This window comes from Galendromus occidentalis, unplaced genomic scaffold (genome assembly GCF_000255335.2).
Source record: "Galendromus occidentalis unplaced genomic scaffold, Mocc_1.1 scf7180000076932, whole genome shotgun sequence".
NCBI lineage: Eukaryota > Metazoa > Arthropoda > Arachnida > Mesostigmata > Phytoseiidae > Galendromus > Galendromus occidentalis.
The window spans coordinates 188,701-204,221 of record NW_003804921.1 but is presented as its reverse complement, the minus strand read 5'-3'; the positions used below and the strand labels follow the sequence as shown (position 1 = coordinate 204,221).

General features: G+C 50.5%; 2 protein-coding genes across 2 annotated transcripts; one reads left to right on the top strand and one right to left on the bottom strand.

Moving 5' to 3' along the window:
- Nucleotides 1–5,150: 5,150 nt before the first annotated feature.
- On the top strand, nucleotides 5,151–5,705 carry LOC100907360 (neurogenin-2-like). The gene has a single exon (XM_003740375.1). It carries the CDS (start codon nucleotides 5,151–5,153, stop codon nucleotides 5,703–5,705), a length of 555 nt encoding a protein of 184 aa, XP_003740423.1.
- A 4,913-nt stretch (nucleotides 5,706–10,618) lies between these two features.
- On the bottom strand, nucleotides 10,619–13,343 carry LOC100904602 (uncharacterized). Its single transcript, XM_003740356.2, has 9 exons — nucleotides 12,902–13,343; nucleotides 12,682–12,772; nucleotides 12,356–12,450; nucleotides 12,104–12,256; nucleotides 11,951–12,001; nucleotides 11,656–11,830; nucleotides 11,422–11,568; nucleotides 10,980–11,151; nucleotides 10,619–10,872 (listed from the first exon to the last, which is right to left on the bottom strand). Exons 1-9 carry the CDS (start codon nucleotides 12,980–12,982, stop codon nucleotides 10,776–10,778), a joined length of 1,062 nt encoding a protein of 353 aa, XP_003740404.1. The 5' UTR covers nucleotides 12,983–13,343; the 3' UTR covers nucleotides 10,619–10,775.
- Nucleotides 13,344–15,521: the final 2,178 nt, after the last annotated feature.

Genomic DNA, 15,521 nt, shown 5'->3' with positions numbered 1-15,521 from the left:
GACTCCTCGCATTTCTTGAAATCTTTGTCGTCGTTCATAATTCGAGCGAGTCGCTAAAGCACTTTCGCTCACTCGGATTCGTGGGGCGCGTCGGGCCTCCGATTTCCATATCAAGAAACTGATTGAGATTCGTGCGCTTCTGCCTTCTGAACCTCTCACAACGATACTATCTATGCACAGCGAAGGCCAGAGCTGCAAAGAAAGCATCATCTCAAGTTTCGGCGGACGAGTAGTGCACTTGCAACCTGACGAAAAGGACTACGCTCTGGCCTTTCAACATCGAAGCTAAAAGAGCAGCATATTCACACGAATCTCGGATTCGCCTCGAGATCCGCGGATCTCTGAAAGTTTCGACTTCGAGATCGTAAAGTCCACTCGACAGTCGGTCCGCGCTATCAATGGCGCACTGCTCTTACCCTTGCGACAGGCAGGAGTCAAGAGCCCTTCTGAAAGAGTACCGAAGTTCAACTATATCTCCGAAATCAGCTATCACTGCTAGAATTGTTTGGTCGGGGTTCGGGGTGGTCCATGGTGAAGACTCACTCCTTCATCGATTCGAACATCAACAATGCGACCACCAGGTGAGTTCAAATCTGTGCAGTTACACATTATGGAGCTCTGTTCATTCTGAAGCGCGCACTGGACTTCTGCATGTGCCTGGCAAGCCGTTCAATAATGCCCGCTCACGAGGCAACAAATTGAAGAGAGAGCACCTGCCCGGGCCCGACTCCCCGCTAGTTCCAACCATTCGGAGTCTGCATAAAATCGGGAAAGCAAGCTCTCCTTGGCCAGCTCTGATCCAGGATGGGAGATTTCATCTTTCGGTGAGTAGGAAAACTAATTCATGGAGGTTTTGAAATATGAAATTAATCGCAGCCGATATCCGTGAGATCCCTGTCCGGATGCACGGTTTGGCAGTTGCAGAGCGTCAGTGCTCCGAGACATGGCTGCTGACCGTCGATTTATCAGGATTATTTTCACGGAGACGATCTCAGCGAGCGAGTCCAGTCCAGACGACCTTCCCTGTCCATCGTGTTTCGTCACACGCGTCAATAAGCCGTCAGAGTAGGTTACACCGTCTTTCGCGAGCCGGTAAGGCAGACAGAGCCTGACTCCCTCCTCAAGATAGACTTCCCGATATATGTACCCACCTAGGTCTAGGAGAAAACCGCGCACAGGAAGTGGATGCGGTTCGAAGAGCCACTAAAGTGAAGAGAGAAGTTGATTTGGTCTGCCGAGTACGCCGTCAAGAAACTCGCAGGTTATCTGACAGAAAGTTGGCCGATGACAGCGAGTGTCGAAAACCTTAATTTAGGAAGTGAGCGACAAAGCCATTGTTCGCTCTCTGTCTGATGGACTTCTTACTCCTTTGCTTGCATCCCGGTCCGCTGCTGACTGACTGGCTGGCCGACCGACTCGGCCACCCAAGAAATGCTCCCGCCTCCAACAAGAACGCACGACAAAGGTGCATCAGAGCGGCATCTTGGCTTGAAAGAATTAGTGACGGACTTGTTGCGAACACTTGCAGAATAACTTCGGCGGCGGCGCTGTCTCCTGGTTTTGGTTACGCTCCGGTTCTAAGTCGTCGCTAGCATGCAAAGCGGAACCAAACGTGGACTGAGCGAGCGCGGAGCTGACGCCGAAATTCCCAGCGTCTTCCTTCGGACTAGATTCTTTTCGAGGTTAGCCTCCGCCTAAGACTTTTGCCAAGATAATCGCTGAGCCTCCGCGAACTATTCCCCTTCAGGCAGCTTCGCCTCGACTGGTCCATGGAGTTCAACATTAAAATCATGTCGGGCTCTTCGTTCATCGATCCTCGCCCGACGGGCGGACGGACGGACCTCGATCTTCCTGCGACAGAAACGAAGAAATCTTCAATTATATCACGGGCTCGGAGCCAGAGTCGTCGGTCGGTGCCATACGTTCGCATGATATTTCTTTTCGTTGTATTATGCACATATTCCCGGGGCAGATCTCGAGCAGCGGTCCGATTATTTCATTCCTCATCGATTTAAGGAGCGAGTGCTAGTACGGGAAGAAATTTTCCTTTCGTGTTCGGTGCACCATTGATCAATGAAGCGAATGTTCTCACTCGAAGACGAATGAGCGCAAAAGAGCAACAATGACTCCGCGGTGGTCCGAGTCCGAAGATCACTCCCATACTCGGAGGTTCACATTTGGAGCTTCCAGTGGTATCGGTCGGATCCGCGAAACAAACTTCAAGATTAGGACCGCCAGCAATGGCGCCATCCGAATTTGCATTACATTCTGAGCTCGCCGTGAACAAGGTAAATACGAATACCCGAACGTGGGCGACGTCGTGTAACTTCGACGGAGTGGAGAGTTAGTCATGTAAAGGATAGTGCCCAGACCGGACGGACTTCTTGAACATCCTCGCCTCGTGGGTCACATATGCTTATTAGCCGGAGCTTCGTTTGGTTGTGCAATCGTTACCGGACACAATGCGGAGAAAGGTCGGAGGTGTTCAAAAGCCTTGTTCGACAAGGAGCCAGAAGATTTTCTTGACTTACATTCGTCGCGGTGTCATCTCTCGAGGCCAGTCGTTTGATGTTTGCGCCTCCAAAGGGACCTTATTGTCCACCGGAGAATTTCACACATGTAACATGTAGCACTGCCACAGTGGAGACTTATACACACATACACACTGCTCACGCCTGGTTTTTTCATTCAAATTCGACCAACTATCACCGCGTTCGCGAAAGTGTGCAGCATCTTTCTATTGGGCGAAGCCTGGAACCAATCGCCCCGAAGACGGTTTTCCGGGAATCGTCTCTGGAAACAACAGCATTGGACGCAAGTGGAGCTCCCCATGGAAGAGCAGATCTCCGAGAATTTCACTCGATCATCGAGCGTCGCCTCGTGTAAATCGCGAATCGTAACCGCGCAGAATAAGAAACCCGCCGCACCCCGTCCGAACGAATTCGTGTCCGCTCGAGCAAGTCAAGTGTGAAGCGGAACTCAAAGATTTGTGCAAATCGCAAACGAATCCAGCAACCCGACAGACGTATAAAACTGTATTGTGGAACGTCATGTAGAATTTACATTACACTGTGCTGACACGCTTGACATGCTCCTGCGCTTCCATCAAATCTTGCTCGAAACCTGGACCCTTCTCCATTCGATCATCGAGAAGCTCAAGCTCGAGAGAAACTTGTTATCTTGTGACGAGACATGGATACGAGCGGATAGCGAGCGAATCCTGAAATATTTGTTTATTTTCGAATAGATCGGAACGGGATCAGTAACAAGGTGAATCTCACGAGGGCACTCCGAGACCCGGTATCGGCTCTCCTACTTCTTCTTGCAAACTGTCGCTGTTGGTCTGCTTCGTCGGAGAACGATTCCGACCTCGTCCTCTCCTACGAATATCTTCTATCGAGGTGTTGTCGTCGTTTCTGGCCATGTTTCCATACCTCAAGCGCAATCAAAGTATTTTCTCTCGTCAACGAGATCCGATTTCGAACGAACCACATGATGTTCGAGCGTTATGATTGTTCGTTTTTCCCGTTCCGCTTCTTACGGGGAAAACTCTCAGAAATCGGTAATTGCTGGCAGCCCCGAAAACTTCGCAGCGGGAACTCGAAGCAGAATGCCGGGATGTACGCCTGCCCATACCATCTCCGAAGGTCTGTAGACCCTTCCGGAAGTCCGATTGCGGCGCAATCGGAGTTCCGCAATCATTGCGCTCAACCTCGCCGGATCGGAGGGACGCCCAATACTTCCCTCGTCTCAAGGGTCAAAGCCCCCGGCTCCCTGGTTCTTGGGGAATTGCAGAATGAGGAGCGATGAACAGCTCCGAAATGACCAGAGTATCTGGTTTTGGTGTACCGGCGAAGCCCCGGCAACTTTCGCGTGATGTCGCTCGAGGAGCGAACAATCGCGTCATCAGGGAGTAGCGATCAGATAACATCTCATGTTTACACTACTCGATCGAATGGAACGAGCGTCGATCTTATCTTGTATCTCGCTCATGTACTTGTTGTGGTTGCTCTTTTGTTGCAGGACGCGGGACTGCGTCGGGTGACTCCGACGAAAAAGCAAAAAGGGCTTTTCTCGTTTGTAAGTTCCTCTATCGACAGAGCAGTCTCCAGACGACGACGCCGACGACCGCATACATTGTATGCCGCTCGCACTCACTCACACGCTGTCGGTAGCATCCGTTCGACTTCCGAACTCCGCAGCGTGAGTCTGAGGCTTTCACTCGATCGGTCGCTTCTGGGAAAAGCACTTGACTCTCATGAGCACCCGTCTACCTTTGCACTGGTATGACGTGCTGTACATCGTTTCAGAGCCACGGCGAGAGAAACCCGCTCCTGCTCACCTTGAGGGCAGGCCCCCGATAAATTATTATCCTTAAGTTATTTAGACGGGGGAAATTCGAGTCTCTCAGGGGAATATGGAGTTGTTCCGCACATGACAGCTCTCGAAAGTAAAGGAAATTGAACGCGGATGGGCCCGCGGATGTTTCAAGTCGTGAGCGCTCTCGCGAAGTGATGTTAACAATAAGAATAATAGTAATGATATTGTATTATTGGGTTGATGTTATTTTTCCGGAAGCCTCCAGTCCATTATCAGTCAGCCTTCGGTCCAATGTATCCGAGTCGTTCTCATCCAAATGTCCCCTATCATTTTGGCAAAACGCAAAATCAAAAAAAAATCAAAAAGCAAATATCGGAAGTTCAATTTCTGCAATGGCGATTTGCTCGGCTTCATCGGACCGTTCCCAATGTTCTTGAGACTCAGCAGCGCTTCGCGGAGTGGACTAGATCTCCGTGCATTAAAAGTTATCGAGGCCGGGCTGTTTCGTCCTCTTCCTCTCCTCGTCGTCAGAAGATTGAAGCCTGTGAAGTATAGTCCGGAGGTCGGTTGAAATGTCGCCTGCTCTGTCGCTGGCTGTTGCACCATAAATCGGCGCACCGAGACTTGGTGCCCCTAGACCCCGGTCGCGTGCATTCTTCGAACGTACAATGCAATCCTCTCCCGAGCATGCGGGTCCTCTCCCCCAAAGGACTTAAAAGCTCATCTAGCCCATAGCCCAGGTCAGAATCCCCGCTGCATTTAGACGGACTGGATAGTTGACATTTCTCGACACGTCTCTACGTCGTATTAGGAAAACCGCTCGCATCACGATGTACGATTCGATGCCCGAATATTACGTGAGTTCCGACTCGTGCGGAGACGACTCGCTCCGACCGAAACGTAAAGCCGACGGTGAATTCGTGCAGAAAGTGAAGAAGTCTCGACGTGTTCGTGCCAATGACCGCGAGCGCAACCGGATGCACAACCTGAACGATGCACTCGACCGTCTGCGCACCGTCCTCCCATCGTCGACGGACGACAGCAAGCTCACCAAGATTGAAACTCTTCGTTTCGCTCACAACTACATCTACGCCTTGACGGAAACACTCAAGATGCTGGATGGGGAAGCCGAAAGTTTCAATCCTGTCCTAGCAGCCGTCGCCCTGCAGGGATCCCAAACCAAAACGTGCGATCCGACTCTGAAGCAGACAATCAGGAAAGAGATCACCATCACGCTCAACCTGCAGGATGCGCGGCTCTCCCCCGAGGAATTATCCACTGCATCCGGAAGTCTCCCCGCTAGTCCTCTGAGCTACCAGGACAGATCCTCCCCCGTCCAATTCTCTAATTTCCACCAAGGACTCGTCTCAACGTTACAGCAATAGCGCTACCCCTGCGTAACGAGCTCGTAATCGATGAACAACACGAGCGTGCAATATGCTGTTTGGTTGAAGCGGCGTCAACGAATACTTCTGTTGCTCGAATGTCCCATCACGTGGAATGTTATGGCTTTTGATACCATTCTATATGTAGATAACTGAGGCTCAATTGGCCGAATGATGGAGAATAAAAATTCTATTTATGACTTTTAAGAAACGCGGACGTTTTCTCTCTAGTGGAATAGCTTGCTGTAAAAGTCACTCAAGAAAGTCTCCGCTATATCACCGCACCCTTGCCCCCGCCACCTCCTGATATCATGATCGTAGGGAGCTCGAGTCATGAGATTGACTCCATGTTGAGACAGGGTGCTCATGATTCCATTTCGAGCAAGTATCTTTATCGCAGTCAAGTTGCGAAGCCGTACACGTACGTGTTGATGCAAACATGCCGATTGACCTTATTTCCCGACGGAGCCACGCGTATCCGTCGGATCGAATCGGGCAAGTTCCGAAGTCGACTAAGAACCTTCCCGCTGACGCATTATTAGCCGGGACTTGATGGGATGGGCCGAATGTGCCATCACGCATTGTATTTGCTAGCGAATCGGTCAAGGAGAGGGAGGAGATAGAAAAGAAAAACGAATTAATAATTCGTAAACTTCGAATGTGCCGAGCCGTTCTGCAGGGACGACGGCGCGCAATATTATCAGCCCGTCCGATGTCTTGACTCTCGGACGTGAGAATCCACGCTCTTGTACATTCGTGCTCATAGTTACATCTGACTGAATGCCCTCAGCCGAGAAAGCCACGACAGGTCATTGTAGGGCTCCGGACATCATGGAGACCTCAATCAATCAGCGGCTTCCGCGCACGATTTGCACACGGTCAGAGTCGCGGTGTTCGTTTCGCACTTTCAGACCCGCAGTCCACTCGACCGCTTAGGCTCTTGGCGTTAGCCAACGGAAGCGTTGTGGCTCCATCTCGACCTTGTGTTACACACGGGAGAAACAGGACGATCCATCTGACCGAACCAGACTCACCGGAGGAGGACGTATTGCTCGCTTGTCATCGACTGAGAGCCAAAACATCGCCTATCGTTGGTCGTTCCGGCACCTCGTGCCTCTATGATGAACACTCCAAATCTCGCTTCCCAGATTAGTCCGTGAGTTGAGGGGGCGTCGAGTCGTCGCTCGCCAGAGAAAGAATCCGCGCGCGATGATCAACCGGTCCATATAGGCTCCCGCTCTTCCTCCGCGCACATCAACTTCGTCTTTTGACTTAAGTTAATCTGGCTAAATGTTTTGCACGCTCCACGCCCAGCTGCGTCGGAGCATTTTGATTCTCACGAGGTCTCTCTCTCCAGCGCGACGACGTCCCAGGAAATCTCTCAAACCTCGAATCCACTAAGGAAACGGAGTCCAGATGCTGCCTCACATGATATTCGTCTTGATTCGATCATAATCATCGCGAACCACCGCAGATTAAGTATCAGCGTATTTCCTACCAGGGGAATCACCTGACGGCGGAGCTGTCTGCGGAGAACCTCAACGACATCCTTGAATACTGTGTGAACTCGATTCTACCGCCGTGATTTGTGTCGTAGAATGGTGATGAATAGAATCGAGAGTGTGTATATGGTGCAATTTCCACAGACCTCTACACCACCGCGAATATACTGAGATTGAGTTGATGTACCGGCTGCCTGGAGCACCATTCCCGCGCGACATTCGTCACTTCAACTCGGCCAAGAAGTCCAAAAATCAAATGCTTGAATTCTTATGAGTGGATGAATAAACAATTCAAGTTTAGTTATTTACCCAATAATATGGATGAGCCTGTGATATACTCGCACTTCTCAATGAGCCGAATTATGAACCTGGACCCGGGTTCAAGAAAGTTGAGGATGACCTAATCGAGCTCAATTCAATCGAGTTCATACATTATTCGATTGTTGCATATCTAGGCCGAGGTTCCCCTGGATACCATGCGTCAGAGCCTTGCAGGGACTCAGCTCGATGATGGACGTATGACCTCAGTCGACGCTCATGGAGAAATTTGGTGATTTAATAAATTAAATCGAGTACAACTCTCTCGGTGCAAGTTAACATTTGTGATTGGCTCTTGTTTACACATCGAGCGTCTCTCGGCTCTGTACACAGACCCTCGAACCACCTCGGTAAGACTTCGAAGCTCGTTTCAGTCAGACATACATAAGTGCCTGTTCGTGCGGCGGGGCCATGAACGTTTATTAGTATCATGGCTGGGACGCTCGGAGCAACTCCTTTCGGATTCCGACCTCCCGTGCGAAGTGTTGTCCCCAAAACATCAACACCTCTATATTGTGCTCGAACACCGTTCTGTGATGCAGTGAGCTAGTGAATTCGCTGACGCTAACTCCTCCCGTGGACGTTGACCGCAACAGACGAGCTGAGTACCGCTCTCGGAGAATCGGAATTGAGAAAAAAAGAATTCTCTCGAGTCGCGCAAACCTTCGGGATTCGCACAGAACTCAGGGGCGGCACCGGAGGTGTGAACTTCGGTACAAGACGACTACAACGCCTACTTCTGGCTGGCTATTCTTGTTGGTCTTTTCTCGTGTGCATTTTCTTCGGACACCTTCACGCGTAATCCCATTATACGCTTTATTTAGCTGAAAGAATCCTTAGCAAAGGAAAACATCCCGCCCTATAAGCTTTGTAGCCCGGACTAGCTATGTCCAGTGCATTATCGAGTTGTGCAGTTAGGTCGAGCCCACGGACGAACTCGGAGACGAACATGACGACAAGCTGCATGTGAGTAGATCGCATGAGAACAACAAAACAAACTCCGTGTTGTTGCTGTTACGGGAGTTCTTCAATTCTCAACCAACCGAGACCGCCTCCGTTTGATGAGCGCGCTCGCAAGGAGGCGCGATGAATGTGTCTTCGCAGTCGGCGAACACAACAAAGTATGCGCCTGTATCCAGCTCAAGAAAAGCCACCCCGTCCGTGGATATCCTCGTTTCGCCGGCGGTATACATGCCGATCGATGCCAACACACAGAACCATATCCCAGCCGTATAGAGCTCACGATACGATCTTTCCAGGTGAATCAGCCAAGCCTTTAGCCGCCCGTTCCCCAGAATAACAATCTCTGCGAGTAATTGGAAAGTGATTGCGGTTCAGAGCAACCCGCGACGATAGCGGGACTCCGAAGGAGATGAGAAAGATTCCGTTACGTTCCGTCGACGATTTCTGACGACCGCTCGAATTGGAGGAGTCGAAGCCGACTTCAGAGAATCGGAGGACGAGCCTCCGCACTCTGAGCGGGTTCTCTTGCTCCCATCGGCTCAGCGAAACGTCCCGGAAGTTCATCATTGGTGCTTTGACGATTACCATGGATCTGCTCCATGCGCGAATCGTCCAATCTCCTGAAAACCTCGGATAGGATACCAATCTCCAACGGTATAGCGACTGCATATCGAAATCGTGTTGAGCTCTCAAATACGAGCGCAACTCGAGGAAGGCTCTCAGAGAAGGCAATTCTCCGTTTACTCAATATCAGAAATTAATTCACGGCGTGTCCGGTGGGACACTCAATCATGGCATCTTGAGGGGTGCGAGTCTCTCCTGACTATTGCCACATTAAATACCGTTCCGATCGTCGAGCGTTTCCTAAACTTGAGGGAAAACAAAGGCGCTCCATTCATGAAGCATCCATAAGTAGATCGAGCCCGCGGGATCAAGTTCGTCGATAGATATCGGTCAAGTTTCGCACGGCTGGCACGGTGGTGAGGTGGCATCCCATGGTTGGGAGCTCTCCTTCTGGGAAGGAGAGCTCAATTTTCAATGGTCGAGTTCACTCATGGAACGTTTGGCGAAGATGTCTCCATTGAACGACTCCGATTGAGCGATCGATTTCTCATGTATTTCTCACGGGATCAGTGAAGCTTTAAAAGAAGATCGAGCTCGCCTGACGATAATGCCGATGAGAGACCGCGATGCGATCCGAAAAACAAACGCAATCCAGCACATGAATTCCGTGATCCAGCTGATTATATCACAGACCGTCCATGAAAACTCCAGTGTTACGCAATGCTCGGGCAGATATTTCGGAATGCGTCGTGAGTTGACGGAGTCGGTGGAGTAGCCCGGGAGACCCCTCTTTCGAAGCGAATCGAAGTTTTAACCCTTCGTTCGAAACTCAACGATCTCAACCGCTAACACCGGGCTCTCGCGTTGGTTAAAAACGCTTGTTGTGGCCATAATTTATGAAGATATGCCCTACCCATCTGTTGAGAGTTCACCGACGAGCTTGTACAAGCTTGGAACAGGAAGGAAGGTCATGAGAGAACGAGCACCGCCAGAGTTTGCGAAGAGCAGTAAATCTGTCTATGACAGAACCATGTGAGCAAGTGAGACTAGGGAAAGTTCGCCGAGATCCGAGCACGACATTTGATAGCCGTTGCAGTGGGAAATCGCCATCGAGTCAATTAGGCTCGTCAAGGCGGCAGGTTTCTGCCGACTACGAACTTCAGATCTCTATTTTCTCTTTCTTTTCCCCTTGACGAAATGGAGCTCCTCGCTCAGAGTGCCTCTGACTGAGCTCGATCGGACCCGACATTGTGCTTCCTAAAGAAATCGGCGTGCATTGTACGCAACTACATGTAGCTGTCTGAAGACGGCACCGTGACCGACAAAACCACAAAACACGGGCACCCTCTTGACTGCAAGAATGAAAGCGATCAACTGGAAGACATTAGGCCACTGTTCAAAGACTTCGCCTGACCGCCATCGCTCGGCTCGCCGACATGCTGCGTAGACGACTCGCGTAGGCTCGGAGCGAGTCTACGGGCTCGCAAGACGCGTTGACAGCGCTCACATGTTCGAGCTTGTCCCAAGTCAACTGGGCAGCAGAAATAATCTCAGCCCGAAACTAGATGCTCCGCCAGGAAATTAAGCATATTTATTGACCAAGCAAGGTTCAATCCTCTCTTCAGGCTCAATTGCAATTGTTCCACTCGTCAGACGTATTCTTTATACAGGAACTCGGGCTCCCCGCATTCAATAGCAGATTAGGTGATCCTCCAAATTGAAACTAACTCGCTTCTTGTTCTTTGGCGGGCTCGAAACTGTCTCCGGGCGCGATCCGAGGGCGAAGGAAGGTTCCTTGCTGAGGGTTGTAGTGGGCGAAGCTTCACATAAAGACACATAGACTTTAATGCCAGAAAAATTTCAATTCAAATTTCGGCCTTGGAGCATCACCCGAATCCTCCATATACCATTTACTAGAGAAACTCACCGCGTGTCCACGTATCTGGGAAAGATGGGACTTGTCGGCGGCTTGCCCTGTGATCCCCTCTCGTATCGTGGAAAAGTTGGGCTCTTGGGACTTGTGGGACGATCAACTTCGTCAGGAATGGGTGACGTCGGGAGCGGAGGAGAGGCTCCGGAGCTCGTTTCGGAGTCCTTGGCTGCAATTTAATTTGTGATCTTCATGAAAGATGATAGGAAAGTTGTATTATTCTACTGCAGACAATTAGAACCCAACCCTCCGACTTCGAGAACTCTGTTCGTTCGTAAGCTAAGCAAGCCTGGGATCGGCCTCACGGAAAAGGCTTCTTAGGCGAGAGAGATCGGTCGAATTTTCCTCTTCTTGAGTTTTCGCACGCAAGAAACTTCGCGAGAGACGAAGTTTCTAAAATCCTCAAGTGCTAGCGAGTTTTCCAATCGCCAATAGCTACCTGGGGCAAGAGGTGGCGACGTTTGCTTCGGCCGTCTTATGAGCGGGGCCGGAACTTCGTACAAGTCGTTATTAACCAGCATTGTATCAGGCACCTTAGCGTGGCCGCGATCGACGTCATCTTGCTTCAGGGGCTGCTCCTCGGCTTCTTGAATAGAAAGCGACTGAATTAGCGACTCCCTATCCGAGCCCACGTGCGGCCTTTCAACGAACGAATCGCATTCAAAGTGAGCACCTGCCCCGCTGGCTCCATCGTCGATCTTTTCGATCGTGAATTCCGTGTCGACCACAACCCCTACGCTTGAGGGACGTCTTTCGTATTCAACGACATCTCCCGACTCCTTGGCGCTGGCGATTTGCGAGTACAGTTGGGATTTCACACAGGTCAATGCGATGATCATCGATACCACCTACAAGTTCGGAGATCTGATCCTACAATATCCAGGAGACTCGCAGGCCCAGATGACGGCGGTTCCGAGCTCGATAAAAGATGCTTCATATCAATTATGTATCGAACCGTGAACACCCACTTCAAGCAGGAAGAGAAGTAAACACAGACAGTAGACAATGACGAAGGACAACTGAAAATGAATCATCAAATAATAAGTCAGATAGCAAGTCATCGCCCACGGAGGCGCAAATACGTTTCGATTCTACGTGAATCCGAGCCGGCACATCCTCACCCCTTCCGAACTCCCGCGAGGCTCGTCGGTGCCACCCGCTATCACTGGAGACCTCGAGTCCAGGAAAGCATGACCGCCGACGATCAGTTCCAGAACGGCCATGCAGACACATGTAATGATGAAAAGCCTGATGGCGCGCCTCCGTTTTTCGGTCTAGATCGACGGTAGAGAGCGAGAGATCCTTGTGAATGTCGAGTGTTATCAGTCAGTCAGAACGCGCATCCGATCGGTTCTCTCCTTGAATACACTCACGTTTATCTCGCGGAGGCGAAAATAAAATCTCAGACAAAAGACCACCATAATGCAGGTGGTAAGGGCAGAAGCGAAGAAAATCCATTTCCATTTCGCTGTAAAATAGGAAATATTCGTCATCGTGGAACCACTCCCTCGGACGAAATTGCACGAGCTCCGCGGTACTTTCTCTGGACAATCAGAGTAATGGTGACTCGGCGGTCGAGTCACCCGTTTCTCGTCATCGTATTTAGAGGCTGGGTGAGTTCCTAGGAGACATGAATGCTGGTCCCGAACCGGGAGCAGACGGAGCTTCTGGTTGATACAAGTCAAGCGGGACTGCTCACAGGTTAAAGGCTGAAGTTCTTCTCGAACGGAAGCGAGACCCAAGTGAACGCCCGATGCTAGAGCGACAAGTGCGGTCGCAGCTGCAGCACACTGTCAAATAAACATTTTTCGTATCCTCGTCCTAGTCACGGACGGCGACTCTCCTCGTTATCGTCTTCAAGCTTAAGACGCACTCGAAGCTGAGTTTTACAAGTTTACAAGGCGATAAAGATGACCTACCGCTCGAAACAGTGCTGAACTCTTCAGTAGAGTTTGTCGAAAGGCAGACGGAGAAGTCGAGCTCAGAATCTTGGTGTCCATTTCGTCCCGTTTGCCGCGAAGGCTGTCTCCGGGAAATCTATTGGATACCGAGCGAACGGGGCACAGGGCTTACTTGGCCTCACCTCTAGAGCTATTCAGCTTCTTCCATGATCCTTACAAATCGGCAACGCCCAGGTCTCGCGGCTATCGCAAACTCTGCGCCGACTGACGGACCGTTACGACGTCGCGATCCACGCTCTGCTCGTATCCCCGGCATCGCATCGTTGGCTTGAGAGAGAACATCGATTGCCATTGACGGTTTCCGCGTGCTCGAAGGCTCACTGTTGGTTGAAGTTCGAAAGCGGGCCGCAGAAATTGAGTCGTCTATCCCCGCGATTCCAGTCGAAACTTTTATTGCTGACTTTGCCCTGATCGGATTCTAAAAGAGAGGTATTCCATCATTCAAACATTGTGCCCTCTCTAATGGAGCGCCGCAACCGTGCCAAATATTAGTAGCGGCAATCCGACACCACGCAATTGAAAATTTTCTAGCCTGAATCATCTGGGGCGTCACATCGGCAATCCCTTTCTCATGCTTTCGATCGCTCGCCTCGTGAGAGCGATTCGAGAACAAAGCGATCGACCAACAAATTCCAAATTCTGATGATCACATGGAGTCGCCATCCCTCCTCAACCCAGATGGATTGTGATTTACGGCTGAAAGAGTGGAATTCTGCGGCTGTCGTCTCTAGTCATTTTGCTTTGCCGTCGCGTCGCCTCCAATCAGCCCCGGGAGTTGAATATCCCAAATCAATTCGACGTCCAGTACATAGAGATCCGGAGTCAGTCAGTTGTGTTTGCTCTGAAGCGACGGTCACTATATCCTTAGAATTAACGACCGTCTCCGTAGTGTTTCGGAGGTGGCCAAAAGCTCGGTACACCGACCGTTGAGATTCAGTCCGATCCCCGCATCCGCCGATGGAAGTGACCTGAAAGTCAAATCCACCAGAATTTCACCTGTCCAGCGCACTGAATGTGACTTGGGTAGAGCAGGAGAGTCGCTGACTCACGGGATAGGCGCCTACATCGAGGCTCGTAGAGGTTAGGGCATGGAGCTTGCCCGGGATGACTACGTTTACACCATCCGACGCATTCGTGCTCAATCGTGAACAGGTAGATTTTTGTAATTGAAAGGCAGTGGTTGAGAAGTGTGAGGGTATATAAGAGAGCACGATTCAGTAGAATAAACAATTGGAGATAACGAAGAGTCTTTACTGGCGCAGTCGATTTGGAGAATGGCTAGGTCACCGTCCGGATCTATGCCTACAGATCTGTGAGTCACGCAGATTCATTCATGGAGAGTTGTTGGAGAACTTCATAATTCAAGGATCCCGTCTCTGTCCGAGACAAGGCACTGCTCAAAGCTGCGAGTCGCTCAGTCTGGCACCGTAGAAATTGAGTGCTGGTGTAGGACGTCAAGAAAATCGGAGGCCGGAATGACCTTACACTACAGTCCGAGTGGGGTCCCCCTTCGAGAATCTCGGCCCCGTTGGATTGAAGTTTTCCAAGAAGTGTCCGAATGATTCCCATTTTACGCTCAATCCCAGGAGGGATTGGATCAAAAGTCCGGGGGTGTGAGGGTATATAAGAGAGCACGATTCAGTAGAATAAACAATTGGAGATAACGAAGAGTCTTTACTAGAAGTAGTACATTTATCAATTGTTACCATAATCAGGTCTGAGGATACAAATTACAGTCATCCTTCATTGTTTACCAGTAGCGTACGAGAACTCTCTGACCAACAATAACGTGACGAACATCGAGAAACACAGCAAGGTTCGTTTGACTAGCTTTGATTCCATTCGTTTCTCTCTGCGTATATTCTCTGGGTTTCCGCTGTCGTTCATTTCCCGCTCTCAACAATATCATTATCGGTGCTTCTTTCCATGAAAAACTTCATCTCCCTGTTCCACGAACTTGATGGTATCGCTTTGGCAGGCTACGTTACTTTCCCGCATCAGAATCAGAAGTCAAGAAACAGGTCTCGCTTTGAAACTGGCGGTCCGGCGAGAAGGTACCGCCACACGGCGACAGTTATAATTATACACTTTTCAGAATCGATTGTTGAAATCATCCTGGCTCGATGACAACGCGTCCACCGACTGATTGAAAGGAAGAATCAGACGTGATCCGCTTCTCGGAATGATGACGCGCAGGTGCACACGGAGCCGTACTGTATGCCTTGCGCCGAGAATTCGTCTGCCCGTCCGTCAAGCATTCATTCATCTCTACATTCATGATACCACCGTTCCATTCATCAATTCATTCCTCCTTTGGAACAATGGTGATACTTGCGCTCGATCAGCATGGTCAACTAGTAAACATCCATTCCTTCGAACAAGCATACGCAAACAGATACGATGATCTCGCCGATTCAGTAAATCCGATCAGGCAGCTCTGTCAGCAGTGGTTGGCGTGGCGAAACTGGCGTGATCAACACCGACAGACGCGAGTGCCGGCCGTGACTCCAGTTCGGACAAAGCGAGACCGTAACCGTCCTTTCGAGCGTCCTGTCGAAACGGCGGCGGCGAAGATCAT